The sequence below is a fragment of the Pangasianodon hypophthalmus genome, chromosome 29 (genome assembly GCF_027358585.1).
Source record: "Pangasianodon hypophthalmus isolate fPanHyp1 chromosome 29, fPanHyp1.pri, whole genome shotgun sequence".
Taxonomy (NCBI): Eukaryota; Metazoa; Chordata; class Actinopteri; order Siluriformes; family Pangasiidae; genus Pangasianodon; species Pangasianodon hypophthalmus.
In genome coordinates this window covers 8779117-8806803 of record NC_069738.1, presented here as the reverse complement: position 1 = coordinate 8806803, position 27687 = coordinate 8779117, and the positions used below count along the sequence as shown (strand labels likewise).

General features: G+C 36.3%; 1 protein-coding gene across 3 annotated transcripts in view; it reads right to left on the bottom strand.

The window, feature by feature from the left end:
* phf14 (PHD finger protein 14) overlaps positions 1-27687 on the bottom strand; it is a 99869-nt gene that overhangs the window by 49059 nt on the left and 23123 nt on the right. For all 3 annotated transcript variants that reach the window (XM_053231397.1, XM_026942370.3, XM_053231398.1), the window contains exons 5-13: positions 27516-27675; positions 25267-25378; positions 22691-22828; positions 16620-16766; positions 15918-16188; positions 14274-14380; positions 8970-9065; positions 2167-2273; positions 313-444 (exon numbers count right to left, since the gene is read on the bottom strand). In XM_053231397.1, the coding sequence (XP_053087372.1) occupies positions 313-444; positions 2167-2273; positions 8970-9065; positions 14274-14380; positions 15918-16188; positions 16620-16766; positions 22691-22828; positions 25267-25378; positions 27516-27675 (1270 nt within the window). The remainder of the gene's footprint in view (positions 1-312; positions 445-2166; positions 2274-8969; positions 9066-14273; positions 14381-15917; positions 16189-16619; positions 16767-22690; positions 22829-25266; positions 25379-27515; positions 27676-27687) is intronic.

The window sequence follows — 27687 nt, the reverse complement described above, 5'->3', positions numbered from 1 at the left end:
GCGAATCAAAAGCAAAGGCCCTAGAGTTTTTCATCAAATAAACACACAAAGGCAGCATCTATAATAAATCCTTGACTGACAGCTTAATCATAGAAGCAAATCCTTAAACTTGACTACCATCTGTCAAAGCTACACACAGCTATTCAATTAGCTTATCTCATCAAGATCTAATAAAGACAAGAGTTGATGTCTGGGCAAGGACTACATTAAGTGCAAGTTATAACTTAATACATAGAATTTCCCCTTATATTAATCGGAGTACTCTGAATTGTTTAGGTGCTGCTTAGGAGTTTTCGAGCTTTTTTTGCACACCAGTAGCTGTTCTTGGTCTTCTTGGGCATGCGGGTGAGAGGTGGATCCAGGCAGCCCAGGTGGTAGTGCAGCTTGCAGGTGTCACACAGTAACAGGAGATGCTGGTCTTGGTTCTTCTTACAGATCCCACAGCTACAAATCAGTTCAACACAAATACAGGTAATATTCAGTGATCTGATCAGCAGCACAACTCCAATATTAGTTCATACTCCAAAAATAATTTCAAGAGAAAGAGAAAAACAGTGGTTGGTAAGGGAACGACTGTATATAGCTGCTATAATGTAAGCGAGAACAGGAAATAACTCGTTTTTACAGACGAATATTACACAACATGAAACACGACTACAAACAGTCAAAAAGTATGATGTGTCATTCATTAAGAAATATAAAAACTTGTAAACTTTTACAATTTGCTGTACTATAAAGAATAAACAAGTCAATCTCGATGCCAGTGTCGTCGATGGGGATGCCTCCGCCTATTCTTGCTAATTTGTATGCCAGAAATACTCTTAAAATATACTACAAACATGATAGAAGCTATGGTAGAAAAACTATTTCAGATATTTGACCTTGCTATGACCTTGACCCTGTTTGGATGGATTTCACAATCGAATCAGTTCATCAGCTGGTTACAATGATAATTCCATATACATCCTACAAACATTCAACTACTTATTCTTGAGATATATCGAGCTAATGAAATATCTCGGACGGACAGATGGAAGACCTGAAAACATGTGGAAAAAAAAACAAAAAAAAAGTGCTGCAACCGCATAAAATTCTCAAGTTATATATAACAAACTTAAGTTAATATCTTGTTATTTCAAGTTTTGAATATTCATACGTCAATACGACGGATCTATTGAATATTACCTTATAGTAATAATAATGATTATTTCATGTGCTCTTTCCGAGACAGTCAGTAAGCCAGTTGCTGCTTTACTGGAATTCAGCTGACACATATACGTCTACTGATTGCTTATAGCAAGACATTAACTTCAATTTATCAGTAACTACTTTAAAATAATGAAATATTACACTGAAATAGCTACATAATTTCATGAAATAACAATTTATGTTGAAAAAACAGAGTATCTTGAAATAAGCTGTTGATATATTGAGCTATTAAGTCAAAATAACTACCCTATGTCTTGAAATAAACACGAGACTAAGTTGAAATAATGACAAGCTACTAAATAACAAGCTAATGACTCGAAATCATGATATACTATCTTGCGATTTTCAGTCCAAATAACACTTTGACAACATGCAGTTCAGGGCTTCTGTATAAAGTAAACCAATGGGGTATGTGTCCAAATGTTTTATGAAATTTTGGCAAAATAATATGCAAATCTTTGTGTGTATCCATATTCGGCTGTCATCTTATTTCTACCGCAGCAAACAGCAAAACTTTATGATTTTAACGACTGAAAATTATTTATCATTTTTAGAACCTATAAATGAAAAAAAGGGCAAAATACACACAAACACACATTACATATTATATGTATATGTATATGTATAGTGTGTATTTTTAAACATATAAAAAATATACATACACATACACAGTTGCATATGTATATGTGTATGTACAAAAACATGACATTTCAGGGGCTTATAAAGCAAATTGTAATATTTTCAAGAAGTGCACCAATAACTGTGTTCTCATTATGAACATTTGTTTAAGGGAAAAAAACCTGCATTGCATTTTCTCAATTTATAACAATATTTGAATTTTTCAGATGCACAAAATAATCATAAAAACATGTATATATAAAAATTGCAAATTGAAACTCTGCATAGAAACAGAAATGAAAGTCTCAGTTCTGTTCCTGATGCCAGACTGAATCTGACCTGTAGAGCACTGCTGGGAGACTGGAGGACTTCCCTGGACTTCCACCTTCTTTCTTGCTTGGCTTTCTCTCTTTGGGGGGTTTTAAAACAGCTGGCGCATTCAGTTTCTGCAAAAAAAGAAAAAAAAAACGTAGAAGATCCTTGTTAGCGAGAAAAAAAAAAAAAAGGTAGACATGTACATTTTATAATGCAGCTCATCTGCACAGTAGGCAAAAGCACAATATTCAACACAATCTGGAGAGATTTATAAATAATTTCAACTTTTCTTTTTGGCCATTTCTGTGTCACATGTTATTAAAAAATTCCTCATTTTAATGAGATTTCACAAGTTCTGTTGGAGTATAATTTCCGAGCGAGCTTTGATGGAGATTTTAGTGTGGACCGAAAGATGCAGAAAGTCAGAGGACTTCTTGATTTTCTCATGGCAACTCCGCTGAGTCGTGGCTGTCTGGGTTAATTAGAAAAATGATCTCATGGGCCGCAAAGCCACAGGAGCGCAGACTGCGCTCTCTAATCTGTGCAAAGCTCAGTTTAGCGTGCTCTCTCGCTTATGGCCTCAGAGACGGCTGAAGAGACACAAAACACTCCACGCTCAGCGCCCTCAGCCACTGCTCACTTACAGCACGTCTCAAATTTCTGTGAGATTAGAAAATGAAGTGCTTTGCTGCCATGTGCACACTTCTGGGAAGGTCACCATGGACTGCCTCGTGCAGCTCACAGTGACTAAAATAACACTATACTTCCTGAACATGTTTTAGCATTTTTTTTCTTTCCTTGCATCATGATGCTCCATAAAATGACAGCCATAAAATATTTAAACATCACCAACATTTATAAGATCATGATGCGTTTCAGGAGCCTGTCGGAGAGCATGATGGGATACTTGCACCAAGTTGCAGAAGACTTCCATTAATCATAAATTCCTTGAAGTTCTAGATCCTTTCATTTCAGTTTTACTTGACTGAACTTCTCTATGAAGTGAGCTGCTGAAAACTCTCGCTCTCGCCAGCTCTTATGACTGATGTGTCCCACTAGGGACATCAATAATTCGGGGCTAATGTACAGACGCCGGTGACTGATCGTGAACAAAAATGTAGCAGATAGATGACACAAAGGCATGAGCCACTTTGAGCGATGTCGCTACTTAAACGCTGCACGTTTTCTAATTATGTGATTTATGGCTGTCATTGCTGATTCGCCGGTGCTCTTCTTCCAGACCTCCGCTCTGCCTCCTGTGCCCTCGGCCCATTATTACACCATTTATTTGACCTGCTGAGAAATGCTGCAGTTCTTTTAATCAACTGGTCTTTTACATGCTTGTCCGTTTCTTTAGAGCAAAAAACCTGCAAGTGGGTCAGAGTTCTGCTGGAGTCATGCTGAGAAACGCTGCTTCAGTTTCATTTTTTGTATGTATATATGTATATGTGTGTGTGTGAATATATATATATATATATATATATATATATATATATACACACACATAATCACGATATCTGAAGACATTTTCATGATACACTATGTGTATAACAATATACTGTTTAAACACCTGTAGAAAAAACTGATGATAGTCTGAGGACACGTTTATTTAATGTCTACAATAAATTATTTAACACTGAAAAGTATGAAAAATTAGATTCTGTATAAAAATTAACATTTTACCATTTTAGATTAAGTACAAAAATGTATAACGATATTAAAATTATCTTAGAAAAGAGACATAATTTATCACAATTTCGATACTGTATCGTCATATTGGCCAGCTCTAACGGTTTTCCCCTCTGGTAGTTTGTTAGCAAAACTCTTTTTTTTTTTATGTATACAAAAATAAATTATTTAAAAATATAATATATAATTTATAGAAAAAAAGGAAAAACAAACAAAAAATATGGTGAAAATGTAACGATTTACAAATTTTAAAGATTCAGTAGGAACTTTTACCATCAAATGCTGCTTCCAATCTTCCAAATAAAATTTGTAACTATTACTAAAAATTAAAAAAAAAAAATTAAATAAATAATAATCATGACAGCCATGATATCTCATAAAAGTGTATTACGACAATTTCATATCGTCATACTATCCAGCACTATATATTATTATTATATTATGCACACAGTGCTGTCAAATTCTCGAATCTAATTGGTTAGAAGGTGTTAATTAATTTAGTTCTGTCTGTAATTCAAATCCCAGGTTTATATTAATGTGCTTGTTCTAATATTTTATGGTTTCTATGGTAACTCGGTCACAATAATTTTAATAATAAACAGATAAAAAAATATTTTGCTGCTTAAAAAAGAAAATGCATTATTGTTGATAAGGTAATGCTATGTAAGGAGAACTTTATCTTATTTTGTAGTGCTTTGTAATTTTTTCTCCGTACCATGACAAGCTGCAATTTTTTTGTTTTTATCTTATGACCAAAAAAAAAAAAAAAAAGTGGTTATTACTGTTTAGAGCTGCTATTACATATAAAGTTTTGTTCTGCAGATGTTCCACGGCATTAAATGTAACTATAAATGGATATAAAGTGCAATGTTTCGTTCATTAATAAATAAAAAATGCATACATATCTAAGCTTCTTCCTAGTATCAACATCGAGCCACCGTGTGCTTGTGTGAGCCTCAGAATGATTAACAAGCTCACAAAACACATATAAGTGCTGATACATTCTCAGTAACCCTCCATTTCTCTGATGACTGTGTGTGTGTGTGTGTGTGTGTGTGTGTGTGTGTGTGTGTATCTGAGGTTCTGTCCTCGTTCAGCTACCATGCCAGTCAAAAGTTTTTAAAAACACATTGCAAGTAGGTGCTGTTATTTTATCATAAAGAGAGGTTGCAGCACGCCAGACCTCGCATTTCCTGCTCATTAAGTGGCCGTCACCCATAGCGACGCACCTCTGCGATGCAGTTGCCATAGTGAGCAGGAGGGGGTCACAGGGCTTTTAGTGGCCAAAGACAGGTCAATCAGTTAGCACAAATGGAAGAATTTCGCAAACACCACAGCCATTATGGTGAGGAGAATTACCTAACGCTAGCAACCCTCATGGGGTCCTGCCCACTGCACAGTCGTCCCTCAATCTCTATTAATTCCCACAGAGCTGGAGAAGTGCAGAAAAATCCAGGTGCTAGATCCAAAAAAAGGACTAACAGAAATCATAAAGGATCTGGTACGTTAGAAACCGAAACACAGGAAAAGATGCTGGCTCTCTTTAAAAAAAAAAAAAAAAAGTGACCCTCTGTGGTGCAGACAGTGGAAAAATATACCAGGGTGTACTGAAAACTCATAACCTGGAATTTCTGAACTCCGACTAGGAAAAACCAAAGGAAACGAATGCCAGTGTAATGAATCAGACTACAGTTCTCACTCAAATGCTGCAATATGTTTAAAGATTATTTACATTTTCTTGTTTTACTACAAAAAAAAAAAAAACACATATAAAGTTGTTGCTGACAGACAGGTTGGATTTTAGAAACTGAACTCTGAAACTGATTTTCACGCAATAAAGTCTCTAGAGTTCACACAGGAAGGTGCAAAAAACAAAAAACATCCAGTGAGTGTCAGTTCTGTGGGTGTCTTGTTGATGAGAGATAAGAGAGGTGTGAGGAGAATGGCCAGACTGGTTTTGAGCTGACAGGAAGGCTATGGTAACTCAAATAACCACTCTTTATAACCAAACTCAAATAACCACTCTTTACAACCAGACTCAAATAACTACTCTTTACAACCAGACTCAAATAACTACTCTTTACAACCAAACTCAAATAACCACTCTTTACAACCAAACTCAAATAACCACTCTTTACAACCAAACTCAAATAACCACTCTTTACAACCAAACTCAAATAACCACTCTTTACAACCAGACTCAAATAACCACTCTTTACAACCAGACTCAAATAACTACTCTTTACAACCAAACTCAAATAACCACTCTTTACAACCAGACTCAAATAACTACTCTTTACAACCAAACTCAAATAACCACTCTTTACAACCAGACTCAAATAACCACTCTTTACAACCAAACTCAAATAACCACTCTTTACAACCAAACTCAAATAACCACTCTTTACAACCAAACTCAAATAACCACTCTTTACAACCATACTCAAATAACTACTCTTTACAACCAAACTCAAATAACCACTCTTTACAACCAAACTCAAATAACCACTCTTTACAACCAGACTCAAATAACCACTCTTTACAACCAGACTCAAATAACTACTCTTTACAACCAAACTCAAATAACCACTCTTTGCAACCATACTCAAATAACCACTCTTTACAACCAAACTCAAATAACCACTCTTTACAACCAGACTCAAATAACCACTCTTTACAACCAAACTCAAATAACTACTCTTTACAACCAAACTCAAATAACCACTCTTTACAACCAGACTCAAATAACCACTCTTTACAACCAGACTCAAATAACCACTCTTTACAACCAGACTCAAATAACCACTCTTTACAACCAGACTCAAATAATCACTCTTTACAACCAGACTCAAATAACCACTCTTTACAACCAGACTCAAATAACCACTCTTTACAGCCAAACTCAAATAACTACTCTTTACAACCATACTCAAATAACTACTCTTTACAACCAAACTCAAATAACCACTCTTTACAAACTTAAATAACCACTCTTTACAACCGTGGTGAGCAGAAAAGTATCTCAGGGGCCATTTACACGACAACGTTTTCAGCCAAAAACGGGAAACGTTATATGTGTTTTGCCTGTCTGTTTACATGACAACGGCGTTTTGGGGACTGAAAACGCATATTTTTGAAAACGGGTTTCAAAGTGAAACTTTTTGAAAACGCAAGAGAAAAACTTTTCCGTTTCTGACTACATCATTGTCGTATAAACGTAGCCTCAGAATGCACAGCATGCTGAAGCATGAGGTGGATGGGCTACAGCAGCAGAAGAGCACATTCGGTTCCACTTCTGTCACTTCCCAGAACAGGAATCTGATGCTACAGTGAGTGTGGATGACATATATTATTATATTATTATATTACTTTATTATTATATTATGCACACAGTGCTGTTAAATTCTCTAATCTAATTGGTTAGAAGGTGTTAATTAATTTAGTTCTGTCTGTAATTCAAATCCCACGTTTATATTAATGTGCTTGTTCTAATATTTTATGGTTTCTATGGTAACTCGGTCACAATAATTTTAATAATAAACAGATAAGAAAAATACTCTGCTGCTTAAAAAAGAAAATGTAAAGGTAACGCTTAACCAGGAAAACTGTTCTCAGGAAAACTTTTACAACTTCTCTTTTAAAGAAACAACAACCATTCCAAAGTGCGCTACACTTCCATCTAAGAATACTCTTAAAATGCTGACACACGCAGGCAGATACTGAAAGCAAGAAAAACCACAGCAGGTCTGATTCAAAGGAAGAACGTTATCGTAAGTAATCATTTCACGGTCATTTTGATTATAATCACACCTCTTCTTTAAATGTTTTTGCTGTGTTTTTTCTGAGATCATTTTAGATGAAGTGATGTAACACGCAAATGGATTTCATGGAAAAACGAGTGAGATAAGCAATTGCAGTTATTGAAGATCAGATCCCAGAGAAGTGAGAACCCTTCCTGTGAGAACTGAACTTTCTATGAACTTTCCATGAAACTCTCGTTTCAACACAATTAGACCATCGCCTACCTACTTTATTTTGGGAAACTTCCACTAATGTAGCAATTACTAGCTATTAAACGAGAGAGTCGAACTATTATTTAACACACAGCAGGGTTGAAAGAGTGAACCTAGTACCAGTAACTGTTTTTATATTAAGAGTGAAAAGCAATCCAGATTGATTGCCTTTCTCAAGCAAGATTTCGTCGTTCATTAACGTAAGTGGTGAAAAATGTTTGTACCAAAGGAAAGTATCATTTAAATGAGATATACGAGTCACAATTAAAGACATTAAGCAAATTGCTTTTATCGAGATTAATCAAAATATTTTGATTTTTAATGATATGATATTGAATATGAGACCAAAGTGCTGATTTTTAATGATATAATACTGAATATGACACCAAAGATGCTCGATTCTGATTGGTCAGAAGGTTAAGGTTAATTAATGACATTAGTCCTGGTTGCAATTCAAATCACAGGTTTATATTAATGTCTTAATCCTAATACCTTATTGTTTCTACAGTAATAACTCTTTCCTATAGAACGGACGCTCCACATGGTGAAGTTTCCTGTAAGGAAATGCTTATTTAGCATTTTCAGAAGGAGTCTCCAGTGTCAGTGTTTTGTAACAGTCAGAGGTAAAGCTGTAAAGTTTTCCAACATGGGAAAGTCGTCATGAAGTTTTAACAGGAACTTGTTTCTAAATGCAACTATAAAGAGATAAAAAGTATTATGTTCTTTAATAAATACAAAACTGTAATCATTGGCAAATTTCTGCGGAATAAGAGGAAAGACACTTCAGGATATGCTGGCAATGGAAAATAATCAACCTTAGAGTGGCATCACAATGCACCCGTTATCGATTATTTTCCTATAATCATGTTTTATTCTTTACATAAGTAACAATAAATCATGGAGTAATATCAGTTGGTAATGCTCTCTGACTTTCAATCCCTGTCATATTCAGGTACCTGCAGTGAGATATTTTTTAATATCTGATATTTAATATCTGATATAATCAGGAGATATTTTTTAATATCTGAAGAGTACAGATGGTGTGTAGCGTGAGTACAGAAGGCTGTGAGTTGAATAGGAGCTGGGTAAAAGGTCAGGGTAGACGTGGAGGAGGAAAAAGCCTACCTGCCCGAGGATGCTTCCCAACATGCTCCATATGGACTGGCCTTCGGTCCTCAGCAGCCCGTTGACATTCTGCAGGTCCTCCAGAGACTCGCAGAGCTGCGGCAGATAAAAGAGCAGCACAGAGGAAGATAAGACAAGGACAAGCTGGATGAGTCTGTCAGAAAAGAGCGAGAAGGCTATAAACCCGACCAGGCTGAAACATTATTCAATTAGAAGGATACTACACTATATATAATAGCAGTAACAGCAGAAACAAGACCAAACCATACAGAATATCAAAATTTCCCCCCAGATTAGTTAGCGCATTACTGATTAATCTCATGAGACAAAAATATAACACAATAATACAAACCCTGATTATACACTGAGCTAATGATAAATAATGATAAATAAGATATGATCAATAATAAAAGAGTAAAGTTCATTTTAATATATTTTGAGAATTCTTTTTCTATTTTTTTAATATACTCTATAATTAATATTCGTATTCTGTTATATTTTTACTCACTACATAGTCAAAATATAATGTCTTTTAAATCTAAATAGTAGGATATCTCAGAAATACTTATATTTGTTTTTGCAATACATTACTTCTAGCAAGCGTTTTTTATTTTATATATACATAGCTAGATAGCTAGATAGATAGAGAGATAGATATATAGATAGATAGATAGAGAGATAGATAGATAGAATCAGAGCAGTGTTGCGTCACGATTCATGATCTTGTAAATTTTATGAGACATATCAGAAAGAAAACTATTCATATGGACAAATAATCACCACAAATATAACCTCATTTGAATGCAGTTTTTTAAAAAAAAACAGGTAAAAGTGAGAATTTCTACACTAAGCAATCTTTACGTCAATTTAAAAATTCTAACAATTTCTCCAACTGATAATTTAATATTAGTATTTCAACTATAGTCTTTTGTTATGTCATGTGTTTCTCTTTAAAATGTAAAACTGTACACAGACACTGTGATATACTGAACACCGTGACACTGTATAGGACAGCTATCACATCACTCTACTGATCAGTAAACTGAAAAGTGATTTTAAAATTTAAAAAAAAAAAAAAAAAAAAAAAAAAACCACCGAGAAGAAACGGCATTGAAGCAAACAAAGAAGTCAATGGCATTTTACTTCTCCAGTGTATGTTACATCGTTACACAGACGCACACACACTCTGCCACACATCCACGGCCGTGGCATTTGAGTGTGTGAAGGCCACTCGGAGCTCCAGACGGTAGATAAGCGTCAGGCAGGCGTGTGATAGAGAGGATGATGAGAGGGAACAGTGGAGAGGTGAAGTTATTATGGGAGTGTGAATCTAAACTACAGAATGCTGCCTCTTATCTCTGCTCCGTGTGAAGAGGAGACTAACGCTAACATTTAAAAATCCTCTCACGCCAACCACAGACTCCTCTTTGACTCCTCTTTGGCGCATAACGCTAGCAGTCAAGTGTTTTGAAAGTTACACCGCTATTTGAGAAGTGGATGTAATCAAACCTGGGCGCTGTTTCCCATTTCGTTTAACAAATCCAAGATATTTTATTTGTTCTCGAGCACTTGGATTTATACCACGGCATTGTTGAATTCTCAAATCTGACTTTTCAGTAGATGTTGATTAAGTTTCCTTAACAGCAGCTCTGACGACAGTAATTCCAATCCTGACGTTTATTATTTTCCAACATCATCACATCCTGAAGTGTTTTATTCCTTTTATACCACTACAATTTTGTCAATGATTACAATTTTTGGTTCATTACAGAACGTCACATCGTACTTTTTAACCTTTTATTCTTAGTTAATTTTAGTGAAACATCCTTAAAAAAAAAACAAGATAATTCCTGTTATCACTTACGTTATAGCAGCTATAAACAGTCGTTACCTCACCAGCTGCTATTCTTCCTTCGACTTGTTAATACGATTAAAAAAATAGCTTCGATAGAAAACTTGCTGACTGTTACAAAGCCCTGAAATTGGAGACTCCTTCCATAAATGTTAAGTAAAATATCACAGAAAACATCACCATATCAAAGATTATATGTTTTACTTGCTCCCTGTGAATGAGCTGTTACTATAGAAATGATAACGTATTAAAACAAGCGCATTATTAAAGCACACTGCGGAACTTCTCCACACTAGGAATTGATGGGTACATAAATAATGAACATGAACGATGTTCCTCATGATTGTCCTCTATGTCTGACGCACTTATCTGCCTAAAACGTGTGATGACGGTCACAGTGTCTCCAACAGAGATTTGTCACTGTCTTCATCCAAGGCTGGGGTCGTCTTATAGCAACTCGAGCCGGGCAATTAGCAACACACACTCCATTAATAACTCCTAATACGTGTCGTACTAGAGAGAAAGACTGAATGCAACATTAACCTCCTTCATTTTTATTCGCTTCATCACTTGGCCACTTGGAGTATTGAAGTCCACATCCAGCCAGAGATCACATCTGCAACTAAAGCGAAAGAGTGCAACAGACAAATGCAGATGGAGCATTCTATCAGAGAAAAGGCTAATATCACCTCCCCAAGGGTGCACTCACATTTGCCATTTTCCCCTCAACCTCCACTGAATATTTTAACACGTAATCCGATGGGACAGGCGAAATGCAGCCATTTTGAAAAAGCCCTGCCTCTGGCGTGAACTGCAAAACGTCGAAAAACGTTTTCAGAAAAGTGCAGAGTAGAGTCAAGCGCTTTTTTATCTCCCGACCAAATCAGACTGCAGCTCAGGGAGCAAGTGAGAAAAAACAAACGTGCTGGTGGAAAGATTAGCCTTGTTAATGAGTGAAAAGGAGATTTATGACATTTAATGTAGTTCATTACCAATTGTCTAATGTTGAAGAACAACATGGCTATTTTTGGGGCATTCTCCAGTACATGATACGGCGTCCCACTTTAACCATGACTGCATACATTTAAGTCACAAAAGCAGCTCGTCTTAGCTTGATTTCCTAACAAAGCTCCACCGAAGGCAAACAGCCTCCTCATCTTCAGAGCTGCACCAATCTTTACATCACAGTGCTGGTGATTTCTCAGATTTGATTGGTCAGAAAGAGTGGATTGATTTTCTGTAACAGCAACTCTGACTTTAAGTGCAGGTTGTATATATCAATGCGCTTGTTCTAGGATCATTTCTACAGTAACAACTCATTCAAAGGGACTTCTGTGGCAGATGCTCCACATAAGATAAACCTAATAATATATAGATTGTAAAAAAAAAAAGTGTTATTCAACAAAGAAACTATGTTCCCAAAAAAAAAAAAAAAAAAAAAAAAAAGAGAGAGAGAGAGAAGAGAGGCTGGTTACAGAATGACTGTTTATAGCTGCTATAATGTAAGTGATAACAGGAACTAACTTGTCTTGTAGATGTTCCACAACATTAAACATAACCATAATCATTAAAAAGCATGACGTTCCAACCATTAAAACAATTTAAAAATGGCAATCATTGAGAAATTGCTGTGGTTTAAGAGGAATAAAACACTTTTGGATATACCGTCATTGAAAAATAATCAACTTCAGGGTGGTAACAGTAACTCGGCTGTTGCGTCGGCCCATATCACAGCAACGTGTCATTGATTATTTTCCTATAACGCCACACCCTGTCTTGTTTTATTCCTTAATTATTCCTAATAATAATAAACCTAAACTAGATAGCAAGCTAGGCTCGTCAGTTAGCTGAAACTAGCCAAGACTGCTAAGGCTGTTGTTATGCTTACAACGTGTGCATCACGTGAGCCACCGTTTTCATAGCACACCTTTGTTCAGAATGCAATGTCTGAAGAAAAGAAAACATCAAGTGTAAAAATAAAATGGAGAATCAGTAGGTATTGTGGATGTGGCTGCCTTTTTTCGAAATCACAGAATGCAATGCCAACAATCTTCAAAAGTCAAAAGGCAACACAATACAGAATAGAACACCAAGGTGTTGAGTGTTATTATTTTGAGAACAAAATATCCAAACGTTTTCTGAATTTCCACGTTTTTTTCAGGTATGGGGAGAAAAAAAAAATGTAGTGTGCTTCAAAACGTGGGTTTATTGTGGGTTTTTTTGGGCACTATTATTCTATAATTATTATTATTCTGCATTTATTTTCATCACTATTCTACAATTTCAGATTTTAGAATGTTATTTCTTCTTAAATGTGTACTGTGAATAGTCTTTGGGTGCAAAGGTAAAGGCTCTCTAAGGGTCTATGGTTGAGGCCAAAGGTTAATATACAGCCAGAATAAAGACATTTAACTCAAATTTTTCTCAACTCCACACATTTCATGTTACCATACAGTACATTTCGTGTGTTAAGTTAATTAGGGTATCTACCTTATTTCTATAAGAGGTCATTTCAGAATAAAGTTAACAGGCAGACTTACTTAACTTTTAATTACTATATCAGATTTTCAGTGGGTCAAATGTTTACATACACTTTGTTAGTATTTGGTGGCATTGCCTTTTTTTTTTGCTTGAACCTGAATCAAAAGCTTCTCACAATACTTCGCCAGAGTTTTTGCCCATGCCTCCTGACAGAACTGATGTAACTCAGTCAGGTTTGTGGGCCACCTTGCTCAGACATGCGTTCACCTTTGGACCAAAGTTCGTTCATCCCTGGGAGTTAATTCATGCCTCCTTCCTGAATGATGCCGTGTCTGTGTGGTTTTAATATTTGCATGCAATTTTTTCGTACAGATGCTCGTGGGACCTTCAGATGTTTGGAAGTTGCTTCTTAGGAAGAACTGGACTTGTGAAGGTCCACAATTTTTTGCTCAGGTCTTAGCTTAAGTTGTTTGGATTTTCCCATGGTGTCAAGCGCAAAAAGGCACTGGCTCTAAACGTAGGCCCTTTTACAGCCACAGGCGCATTCCCACTTAACTCCTAATTATGACAACTGGCCAATCAGGAGCTTCTAAAAGTCATTACTTCAAGTTGTGGAATCTTGCAGACTGTTTAAAGAGACAGGTAACTTGGTGTATGTCAATTTTTGACCCACTAGAATTCTGATATAGTGAATTAAAGCTGAAATAAATCTGTCACTATTCAATTGTTTTAAAACCTCTGATGTGAACAAAGTAGATGCTCTAATTGACCTGCCAAAAGAAATGAACATGTAACATGAAATGTATGGAGTTGTGAAAAACTGAGATTGAATATCTATAGCCCAAGTGAATGTATCCAACTTTTGGTCTACACTGTATATTCTGATTCAGGTTATTAAGCGACATCATGTTCCTGGTCTAAACCACATCATTCTTTAAAGACGTTTTTGGTCTTTTTTTATTTTTTTTCACCTTGTTGTACTCTACATGCAGCTTCTCCTGCTCGCTCTCCAGCTTGTCTTTCAGGTTCTTCTGCTCCAAGATGTTGTCCTGGATCTGGATCATCCTCATGTTCCGCTCTGAATACCAATGGACACACACAGATCAATACAGTGATGGTTATCTACTTACGAAAAAGAAAAAAAAATGCACATCAGGGGAGGGAGAGAGGGAAGAAGAAGAGAGAACGCTGATGGAGGAGAGGCCTCCTGCTGAAGCCTAATCGAGTGTGTGCCCAAGGTTACACCGCACATCTGCTCTTAGCATCGCTTGTTTGGAGGGCGAGTGCCTCTCTGTGAGACTACATACCGAGTGGGATGCATATCTGGCACTCGTTCTCACATTCCGCCTGCTGTTTTTCAGTGAGGGATGGGTGTTATGACTGTTATGTGATAGTACACAGCAGATGCCAGTACATGTTTCAGTACTTTTAAATTAGCAATGTGAATACGTTAGCTGGGAAAATGTTAAATTTCTACACAACAAACATCATTTCATCAACAAACATCAGCATGCTAATACGACTGTAACATTCTCACTGATAATATAGTTAGCAATGTTTTTTCTGGTGATTTTTGAATCATCTATAACTTGTAATTCTGGTGTAATCTAATTGAGCATAATAATTTATTTATTTCAGATTTTTAATATTCAATCATCTATTAATTACAGCATATTAAACCACAACGCTGTTGAAATCTCTAATCTGACTGGTGAGAAGTTGTTGATTAGTTTTCCATAACAGCTGCGTAGACATTACTTCCAGCAGCAAGGTTTATATTAATGCACTCTTTCTAATACGTTATCGTTTCTATAGTAACACCTTACACATGGATGTTCCATATCAACATTTTAAAAAATAAGTGTAATTGCTGATATATTGCTGATAAAGTCTTCTAAAAGGCTATGTAGAAGATCTCTGTGTACATTTATTCGGCATTTTTTCAAGGAGTCGCCAGTTTCAGTGGTCTGTGAAGCTGTTGATGTACGTTTTCCAGCATGGGGAAGGCGTTAGGACGGAGGACGTCACGTTTTATGGTTTCTATACGTAAGCTGATTTTTTTTTTGTCTTATTAACTTCAAGAGAAAGTAAAAAGGAGAGGCTGACAAGGAAACAACCGTTTATAGCTTCTATAACATAAGTGATAACAGGAACTAAATAGGTTCACAGGCGTTCCAAAACATTACACGTGACTATAAATGGATAAAAATTACAGCATGTTGTTCTTTAATAAACAGAAAATTGTTGGTAAATTGCTCTCGTATAAAAGGTATAAAACACTTAGAAGTAAGTGCTGTTACTTGAAAACAATCAACTTTGTAGTGTTTTATTTCTTTTATAAGTAATTTCAGATAGATCTAATAATCTATTTATTAATTTATTGAGGACTAATATAGTAATTTTAGAATAATTCCTCCAAATCAAAAAAAATGAGGGCCGTATAAAAGAACAGTAACAACGCTGACCAATCAGATGCTGGTTCAACGACACAGCAAGTACAACACTATGATTCTGTATTATCAATAATCAAATAATGTAGAAATAATAATAATAATAATAATAATCTAGTAACCTTTTATTGTAAACTATCTACTAATGTAGTAACACTAACATACCGAGGTAGTAGTTGACGAAATCGGCGGTGAGCGCAGGCTGTTTGTGTTTACGGCGTCCGTCCAGGCTGGCGCTGGCATCTGCGGTGTCAGTGGCGAACACGTCAGTGCTGATGCCCATGAGCTCAGCTTTACGCAGGAGCTTTCGCACGGCCGAGGCGCTGGAGGTGAGCGGACGCGGGAGCTTCTCGCGCGGCACCCACGCTTGAGGACGTGCGTTCCGAGACACTTCCGCCTTCGCCCGATACTGCTGCAGCCGTGCACTGATCCTCGCCTGCCATCATGGAAAGAAGAAAAGGAAAAAAAATTACACTTGCCTCAAAAATCGAACTTCTAGCATCCTTAAATCCCCTTACTGCTGTCTTATCTTTAAGCTATTCCTTCAGCGAAAATATAATATAACACTACCATAAAAGTACTTTCTCTGATCCAGGAGAGAGACATGAAGTCACTGAACTCCCACAATCTTTAAGAAGCAAATGCAGTATCATGAGTATCAGTTCAGGAGAAAAAAAAAAAGCAGTGGCGCATATGCCTTTACTGAAACTGTTAAACTTTCAAAAGCATATATGCATAATTACAGAAGCTCTCCAGTGTACAGACATCTGACTTGAGTCTGTGTAGAGGGAGACGATTATTGTCGCCAAAAATCCAAAAGAATCAGCACTTTAAAGGAATAAAAGATGAAGCTAGAAGCTAGAAGACCTGGGCTTCAGGAGTGAGCTGCTTCTCTCTCTCATGCAGTGACACTTTGCAGTAGGACTGGAGCGCCAGGTAGTTCTTCCTCTTCCACTTCCTGTCAAAGCGGTCAGCGTGCTGCTTACAGTAGGCGAAGAATGGGTCAGCTATGTCCTGGAGACAAGTGAGAAAAAGAGAGCAGACATTTATGCAGTTAGTTAGTAAGTATGAAAGTTAGATTTTTGCGAGTAAAGGTCTGTTTATGTTTTATTGATAAAGAATTGCTTTATGTGTCCTGCTAATGTGGTGCAGGAACCGACAGGCCACTTAAACAGAAACTGAGTTTTTGGTTCACTTTATCCGGTAGAAAATCTTATAGAAGGTGAGTTAGTGAAATATTAGGAAGTTTTAATTGCATAAAACATCCAAATTACACAGCTTAAATTTACAGAATCTAAAAGATTATCTCCACTACAATATTTATTTACAATATATACAATACAAATGACTTATTCTGCTTATTTACTTACTTACATACATACATACATTTTTAACTAGGTAAGAAAACAAATGAGTAAATAAAATAAACAAATGAGTTAATAAGTATATCAGTAAGTAAGCAAATAAGTAAACAGGTAAGCAAATATGTTAACAATAATTACATTACTATGCAAATGTAATAACAATAATTACATTACTATGCAAATGTAATAATAATAATTACATTACTATGCAAATAAGTAAGTAAAGAAGTGAGTAATACATGAGGAAATAAGTATATTCCTAACTAAATACACAAGTTAGTAAATAAGTAAGCAAACAAGTTAACAAGTAAATAATTAAGTAAATTTACTTGCATACACACTTACACACATAATTACTTTTTTACTACTTATTTTTTTACTTATATACTTATTTACTCATACATCTATTCGCTTATTTACTTCTGCAATACTTTTTGAAATGTACTTATTTATTTACGTGTACTTTGATTTACTTATTTATCAACTCACTCACTCATTCATTTATTTATTTATTCATTCATTCATTCACTAATTTGCATATTTTCTTACCTATTTGCGTACTTAATTACTCACAAATTTACTTAGCTAATCATTTATTGATAAAACCTTGCATGAAAATGAAATAACCTACTTACCATTTGTTTTGTTTTTGTATTTCATTGTAACGTCTTTAATAATACTCATTTATGTTGTCTGAAATAATACTAATTTATTCCTTTTTTTTGTTTACTGGTATTAATGATGAATGATATAAACAGTTCTTGAAAGTGCACTCAGAATTAGGATGCTACTGCACATATAACCTTATCAAAGAAGTCAGTCTTCAGTAAGCTCTGTTTCTAATCATATCTGCAGACTGACGTGAAGGGCACGGAGAAGCGTGTAATGCGGGGATACGAATTTTAAAAGCACAATCTCAAACATTTGAAGTATTACGTGTCCTATCCTATTCCCAGATATTGTTCCAACACGACTATTTCTCCAGATTTCATTTTGCGTCCTCCATTTCTGCCATGCCTGATAATTCTAATGTATAGTTTCATTACTGGGGGTGAGATAGGAATATCTCAGCTGTCCTAGCGGTTGTGGTAATGACGTCCTGAGTTCTAGACTGGCGTCTGCGCCCGTGCAGATAACTGGTGACGAATACTCTATGACAACGGGCTTGTAAATTTCCTTACTTTAAAGGCTGAGAGCATTTTAGTGCGAATGTGAACTTGCGAGCTACACAAAGCGAGCATCGGAGAACAGTATAGGCTGATTCACGTCTTAGCTCATAGACAGTGGACATTCTCTCCTCAGCAATTACACACACACAAACACACACACACACACACACACACACACACATACTCCCATGAGGTTGCAGGAAGAGCTGCCATTTTGTAGCAGTGCATGCCTGAGGAATCGTTTAAGCTTAAGGCATCTTGCTGGATGCTATCAGCACGCTTACCTTTTGATACGGGGCCCTTTTGCACAGCTGACTGGATTAAGTGGATTGTGGCAAGTAGGCACTTTGCCCAAGTGTTTATCAGCACAGAACGTCACCTTTAACACCGGGCCTCTCAGATATGGGCTGCAAATTTCAGCCATGAGCTTGATGGGCTGTGACTATACTCAGCTTTTTTTTTTTTTTTTTTTTGGACCCCATGATCCTCTGTTAGATCTTTTTTAGTTCACAAACAAGCAGAATATCACCAGGGTATGCAGGCTGAGTGAGGACACTTTATTAATCAAAAGCTAGTACTGTAGTACTGTAAGTTACCATCCCTGATGTATATAGTGATTATTTATAGGTAGAGGAAAAATGGACACTGGAGACTCCTTCCATAAATGTTAAATAAACATCTCCTTACAGAAAGCTTCAGCATGTCAACAATGAAATGTTTTTCTTTGTTAAATAACAACTTTTAAATTTGGTTATTATTATTAGTCTGAGATTATCTAGAGCATCCTCCAAACAAGTCCCCGAGTAAAATGTTATTATTTATACCACACCCTGACTGACTGCTCTAATCTGATTGGTCATAAGGGGTCTATTACTTGTGTATAACCACATGGCTTGGAAAGTATTCCTGGCTGTAGCATGAACCAGAGGTTTATATCAATGCGCTTGTTCTAATGCCTTATTGTTTGTATAGTAACTTGTATGGCAGATGAGCTACACAATCTAAGACTAACAAATGAATAAAAAAAAATCTGTTGATGTTTAACAAAGAAAAACAGATAATCAGTGATGTGGTGACTTTTTTTTTGAGGAGACAATTATTTGTCAAGTCTGGAAGAAGCCTTGTGTGTCGCGGTTAACTGCACGGCCTGTTGTGTGTTATTCCTTACATAATCAACATCTGATCAATCAGATTCAAGAATTCAACAGCACTGTGGTATAATGGTGTAAGTCACGTCACAGCAGTCTTTTATTTGCAGCATTAAGACGATTCCCTATAGCGTCCAGTATCACTGCACAATAAACTTGCTGGTTTAACATGTAGCCTGGTATCATGAAAAGTACGAGTGAGTCCATTTTAGAAGGAACTGACTGCTTTTAGCGATATCACACTCTTTGCTGATTTGTGTTGCCTCCTGTATTCCTGTGCTGGTGTGTGATTTTTTTTCCCGGCATGCCTGGATGCCTGGATGGCAGCAGGGCATGAACTCTCCGGCAAGAAGCAAGCTTTATAATGATGAAGGACTCAGAACAGCTTAGGGCTGTTTTATTAGCCTCCACACACACAGACAGCAAACACAGCTACCACACCTGGCTTTACGAGAAGAGAATATAAGTTTATGGATGATCGAAGAAAAAAAGCTGATCAATGACATCCGTGATCCCTCCAGGCTTTCGGATCATCGGATACAGAAACTTTCATTTAAGATCTTTCTGATGAAAATGTCTAAAGTACAGTTTTCAGCTTGTTCTGATTTCAATGTATACTAATCAACAGCACATCATGTTATTATCTAATCTTTTTTAATGCAGGATTGCAAATACTATGACAAGACAAGCACAAAATTATAGTTTTAGCAAAAACTACTAATGCAACACCATACCATAATAGACAGGGCAGGAACAGTACTAATATTATTACACCAATCATGTGCATTTAACTGTAAATCTTCATAATTAACTTCAGACTACTTGAATTAATTAGCTTGTAAGCAGATACACTGTTTTTTCTTGACCCAGTACCATGAAAAAGTGAAGTGACTTGAAGTGAAGTGACTTAAATGCTATATTGCTTCAATTTTATTAACATAACACAATATACACTCGAATATGAACATGCACATTTATGCAGTTATCCAATCATGTCGTAAAATGCCTAAAATCATGCGGATTGCCTTAATCTTCACTTTAACGCTTCAGTTAACTGACTGATTAGAGCTGGAAAAAAAGGCTACAGTAACTCAAATAACCACTCTTTACAACCGTGGTGAGCAGAAAAGCATCCCAGAATGCACGATACGTTGAAAATTAAGACGGATGGGTGACAACAGTATAAGACCACATCAGGTTCCACTCCTGTCAGCCAAAAACAAGAATCTGAGGCTATAGTGGGCAAAGGCTCACCAAAACTGGACAGCTGAAGATTGGAACAACATTGTCTAATGCTCATAATAAAGTTCCTAATAAAATATGGTGAGTGCATACTATAATAAACTCTACAAATCAGGGTTAGAAAAGCAACTATGACTTTCTCTTCCAGTGATTGAGACCATTAAAAGTGTGTGAACCCAGTAAAAGCTAGTAGTAGTTAATGATTTGATATTTAATTTAAGCTTAGTTAAGAATTCTGTAGTAGTATTAGTTGAGTGAAATGCTTGAAAGAAATATTTAGTATATGTCTAAAATAACTCAAATTATCAATAAAATGAAAATAAAATTGTATTTAAAATACTACCAATAATAATATATTAATTTGTTATCAAAAATTACAAATTTACAAAAAAAAAAATTACTTAAATATTAAATTAAAGCTGTAAGCACCCAGACTCGGTGAGGCACACATTCACAGACACGCTACAGTTGTTGCCTAAGCAATCACAGGAAACAGAGCCATAACTTTAGGCAAAGGGATTCAAGAGTGATTTGTAGTTTCACTACAAAAATGGTGGAATTCTGACTGTAGGAGAAAAGTTGTAGATGAACAAATGGGCAGCAGGGTGGCATTGCTGCAGCATTGTTTGTGTCAAGATGTAGGTGTCAAGATGATGTGAGCCAAATTTGGTGAAGATTGGACAAAATTTGGAGGAGGAGTAGCAAAAATGGCAGTTAGATGTAAGCATTTTTAGCATGTCATTGTTACTTTCGTCCAGTAGATGGCGCTGGCACAAAATTTGCTGCGTAGCCGCGGGTCATGGTCCTGAAGATCCAAGTTTTGTGTCAGTGCACAAATTCGTTGCTGAGAAACAGCCTCACTTTCTGTTTGGCGGCTTTGCCCTCAGATTACGGACAAACTGTTTGGAATATTCAAAATCCTTTTGATCATTTTTGTGAGGCTTTGTGTGCCAAATTTGGTGATGATGAAAAATTGAGGAATAGCGAAAAAACAGTTTTTAACAAAATTCGTGATGGTCGACAGGACGTACACTTGCATTTCAGATGTTGGTGTGTGTTCACTTCAGCATACTCCAGAGAATTATAGGAAAAATGAACTGTGAATTTATCACAGACTCTTCAAATGATACAAAGAAAAAAATGAAAGTTGTTACAGTTCTTGACCACCAAGTGGCGCAGTCACAAAACCTCTTGGGTACATTCAAGGAATGGTCCTGAAGATAATCATCATAAAACTTGATAAGTATGTTGATATGTTGCTGAGACACACTCTCATATCCTGTTTTTTTTTTTTATTTGCCAGCATGTTACAGGAGAACGGAGTTGAATATGAAATTCATTTGCTAAATTTTGCTCAGACAGGTCCCAAGATGATGAGCCAAATGTGGTGAAGATTGGACAAAATTTGGAGGAGGAGTAGCAAAAAAACTAAAAATCCAAGATGGCGGAAAATTTAATTGAGCAGAAATTGATGTCATAGGGTACACTGAACTCGTCTCAAACCAGGGAATCCAGTGATGCCTGGCTTTTAAATTTTGGACACACGGTTCGAAAGTTATGACCATAAATGTACTTCCAAATTAGGCCCAAATTTCACCCGATGGTGGCGCTAGAGCGTTGGCATCACTTGGCCCAAATTTGGTCGGAATGTTCCTCAGACTATCCTCAATCAGTGTGCCAAATTTCACAACTTTTTACCAGACAGTTCTATGGGCTTGCATAGACACCCTAGCCAGAAGAAGAAGAAGAAGAAGAAGAAGAAGAAGAGGAAGAGGAAGAAGAAGAAGAAAACATAGAATAACAACAAAGTGCCTATGCACGTTCAGTGCTTGGCCCCCTAATAACATAAAATGAAATTTAATTAAAAAATAAAAATATAAAAAATAAAAAAAATCAACTGCTCATTATCAAAACAATAGTTAGCTGCATCCCTACATCAAACCCAATTAATATTCTGTCGTCACTTCTTTAAGCAATTCTATTTTACTGGTCTGAAAGTGTGTACGCTTGCTCACCTCTTCTGCAGCAGCCTCAGATAGAAGCCCTTCCCGCTGGGCACATGTCACATGGAAGTAGGAGCGACACATGCCTGCATCGCAGCTGATACACACTCCGGTACGGGCGAAGCGGGCATCCTCGCAGAGACTGCACTCCTAACGCACACCACAATGCATATTTCATCAGGCATGTTTTTATACGGGATGCAATAGACACCGTTCCGAAAATTCAACTAACCAGGTGTGTTATTGTCTGTTGTGGTATTTCATTAAAGATTTTACACACCATTCATAATTATTATTACCTTATAATTACAAATACTGTAACTGTCAAAAAGTTTGTGCCCGGAGTCTAAAAGATTATGCCGAATTTGGAAAAGTCAATCAACTGAACTCTGTATGATGACTCTGTGTTAGAAGCTGAGAACAAAAATTCTTCGAAGCTCATTATAAAATATCCACATCCTTTTTTTTTTATTACATAAATCCATTACAGATAAGCTGGACACACACGGACTCTAAAAGCTCATTCGACTTTGTCAGCACATGACGCAACAGAAGGTCAGAATTTCAGAAAGCTGAAAACGTGTCAATTGCGAAAGCTCAGAATTAAAATAATAATAGGCTTTTTCAAGAGCAATTCTCTTTCAAATGTAAAGAACAAACCGTTAAAGGACAACTTTAAAGTGCTTTTAAAAGTAATTTGCTTCGCAGTTTAACGGCGTCTGCTGACTTCTGTGACCCGAAAACTTGCTTTCAGGTAAAGTAAATGTCAAAATGCCTCAAATTCTTTGGATAAATGCTCAGACAGTAGTAATGGCACTGTTATGGAACTTTAATGAGTTTATGAAGCAGATGGCTTGATTAAGGGCACTTTCTCATGTCCCGGTTTGATTTGTTGGAGTCTCGAACCTAGAAAAATTCTAGAAAATAAGGCATAGGGTTCCCAGTTTACATTACTCAACTTGGCCTCACGACTGCAACATCGATAAATCATTCTTGTAATCTGACTCACATGAACGTTTTTTCCTTAATATTCTTTGGATGAGGTGATACTGCTTCTTTCATTTACACGATAAAACGAAATCAAAACATAATCTCTGATTTCTTTCTTAATACATTCATTCCATTACACTCGCATGTGATGAAGCGTCAGACTCTATACACTCCGCTGCCAGTTTATTAAGTAGACCTAGCTTATAGCTACCTTTATCAGGTAAATGTACCCTATAGATGCATTCTGTAGGTAAATTTACTGACTGTAGTCCATCTGCGACCTTCGATTCCCACCATTAAGGAAAATGGATCACCAGTGACCAGATATTATTTGGGTGATGCTATGTCTGTGTGATTTTCTCACACAGTGAATGTCACGTTTTGATCAAGTTGCTGTATATCTACATGCTGTAATGAAACAGATATAATCCTAATCAATTCAGTCTGTAATCAGATACTGGCTGTCAAAATGTCCATAAAGCTCCTGTACAACAAAATCTTTAAATGCATTTTAAAGATGCTTTTAAATGCTAGAACATTACTTACATGCCAAAGAGAAACATATTTCATTTCAGGAAAACATGTAGTTTTCAGAACTATGTACACAGGGGTGAGAAGTACTTGAGTAACTGTACTTCATTATTATACTTGAGTATTACATGTTTTGGGGTATTTATATAGTACCTGAGTGGTATTGAAATTGATTACATTTCCAAGAAAAAAATAGTTTTTACTCCTTATATTTTTATTTAGACCTTCAAACTACAAATCGTTACAAATCTCAAAGCTCTCTTCTTCTCGCAACCAGAGAATGACTGTACCCTATATATCAATTTCAGTTTATATATCAAACTGTCATTTCAGTTTAGCACCCCATCCAAAAACTATTAACAATCATTCCAATTCCTCATCAGCCATGACCTTCTCATGCTACACGATGCAGTTAGCGCCATAACCCTCCATGTGCGTATGAATATGGATAAGCCACTGGACTGGAGTGATGAACTTGAGGATGAGCGTCCCTGGCCCTACCTCAGTAAACTGTTACAATCAGCTGGAGAAAGAAAAGACTCATATAAGGCATCTCCTTCACCTTTCTAGAAGGCCATCTTACTTAAAAAAGCATACTGAGGTAAGTTTCACTAATTTGCTAACATTAAATGGCTATATTTATCTAAATTAGCCTGTTTTTTTTTTTTCTTTCTTTTCTTAAGGTGAGACTAGCATCAATTCCAGTAGCTAACATAACTGGATAAGCATCAAGTTAAATTCTAGCAAATGGTAAATATTGCAAACTTACACAGACTGAATGATGTTTTCAGGCAGAACTGCATAGTTGCTTTAAAATAAAACAGTTTTAGATAAGTAATAAAAGTTATACAAATTTTCAAATGGAAAACATGACATTAACTTAATTTTATCCATTAAAACACATTTACTTTTTAATAACTGACTACATTAAAAAAGTGGCACCACTTTTCCACTTTTAATCGAGTAACACATTATCTATATTTTTCACTTCTCAGTACTTTGTCCACCCCTGGATATATAGAAGGAAATGTCAAAATGTCATCATGTGAAGTTGTGCCACTACTGACCTTGGCACCATACTTGGTGTAGTTCATTTCTGTCAGTGTTACAGGCCGCAGTTTGTCAATGTCCCCAAACGCCACTCCTGGAACGTAGAGTGCACATACAACATGCACCCACCTTTAAAAGAAACACAGCCACATAGTTCATAGTTAGCTATAAACAGCAAGAATATTCATGCACTCGTTTATCTACAATACCAGTCAGAGGTTTCGATACATCACCTCTTTTTATTTTCCTTTTTTTAAATAATAATTGCAAATAATGTAAGTGTTAACCCAACCATAACATATACCTTATACATGTTTGATGGTGAGTACAGCTCATTTATGAAAGGAGTCTCCAGTGTCAGTGCTTTGTAAGAGTCAGGAAAGTTTATGCTATGGGAAAGATTATTTTCCTCGTTGATTATTATCCTACAGCAGCACGTCTCAAAATGTTTTATCTTTAACTAACGAACACAGCACATGATCTGACAGAGGCAGCACAAGTAACTTGCTAGCTGTCCATGTTAGTTAGCTTACACAGAAACAAGAACTAAACCCCATTCAACAGTTTAGCTTCATGTATGGTGAGGCTAAATTCCAACTGTATTATTGTGTAAAATATTGATTTTAAAATGCAATGTGGCACATGCCTAACCTCAAATGAAAAGGTTGTGGTGAGAAATGAACTCTTTCAATAAGTTTGTTTCATTCAACGTTTTCAGGGATGGAAATCATCAATTGCTGGGTCAAATAGACTTTAACATGACCATTCCTCTTGACAAAATTTTAAATGCAGAACCCGAAGGCCAATATACAGATATCCATCTGTAGCGAGCATGCACTCCACACTTTAATTTGCTGTGTTTTTCATGCTCTAGTGAAGTAGCAAATTCAGGTGGAGGTGAGCTGAGGAAGCGCTATCAGCGATAACACAGCTCTAGTCTCCTCACTCTACAATCTCTCTCTAACCCCCTCACTCACTCATTCATTCTCTCTCTCTCTCTCTCTCTCTCTCTCTCTCCGCCGGTACCCTTGCGCATCTTTTTCTCCACTCCGCATTACGCCGTAATAAACAACAAACCATATTTCATCAAACTGCCGAATTTATTCAAAAACTTATTCATTCAAAATGTAATTCAAACACGTTGCTTCAGATATACTCACTCAGCCAAGACATGCATGCTATCTTTCTTATTAAGTTTTGCCATGAGCTAGGAACTAAGCTGCTAACATAACTACAAGTCAGGGAACATTATGGCCACCATTTGGCATCATGTTAATGGTAACACTTGAAGTATTTTTTTTTTAAGTATTCGCCCCCTTCAAACTTTTCCACGTTACATAGTGGTACAACCTGGAAATAAAATGGAATTAATTGGGAATGTGTGTCATTAATCTACACAAAATAACCCAAAATATTACATAATACATGACACAAATATAAGCTGTGGGAAGGCGGCGGGGGGGCAGTATAGTTTAAAACCCAATACTGCTCATCACCCTGAGAATAGCAGAGAGAAGCATGGTGGTGGTAGCATCTAACACTACATAATTGTGGAAAGGTTCAAGGAGCGTGTGCATTTATGCAAGCCACTTTATCGATTTATATGTCTACTTCATCTATTTATGCATCATTGCATAGAAGAATCAGAAGGGGTGCATTCATTTAAATTAATAAATCATTTTTATTTTTTAATGAATTTCTAACAGTAGCTCAAGCTGTAACAAAAATGCTAGGTTTATATTATCAGTTATATTAATGCCCCAGTATGTCTAATACGCTATTGTTTCTATAGTTCCTAACGGCTCTTACACTTGAATGGGACTTGTATGTTAGACAGTCACATACACTAAGACTGATGATAAATGGATGAAAAAAAAAATTGGTTCAAGAAAGATAACCTATATGATAGTTGATGTGGATGTGAATGTCTCTATTAGGAAATGATTATTTGACATTTATAAATGGAGTCTCGGGTGTAAGTAAGGATTCCGCCATGAAAGAGTCTTCAGGACAGAGGGGTTTGCACTTTGCAGTTTCTCAGTCACATGACTTTTCCTGTAACATCACTATACTATCTAACAGCATTATGTCAACAATTCATTATGTCTAATAGACATTGCTATAAAGTGTAAAGCATTTTCATAAATTATTTTAACCATGTGTACAAAGCGTTATAATGTATTATAGCATGTTATTAATCCATTTATAGGTTATTATAGATATGGCCATCACTGACAGTTTAACCCAAGGAATGTTAAAATCGTACCTCCCAGCATCTGTCTCTTTGAAGATCCCATCCTGATTGGGGCAGAGCTCACAGCTGGGCATCACGCCATTTTTACAGGCATCGCAGAACCACGGCTCTGTGGAGTTCTCTGAGGCCGAACTCATGATCGAGTCACTCTCACCGTCAACCCCATAGCAGCCTGAGGAAAAAT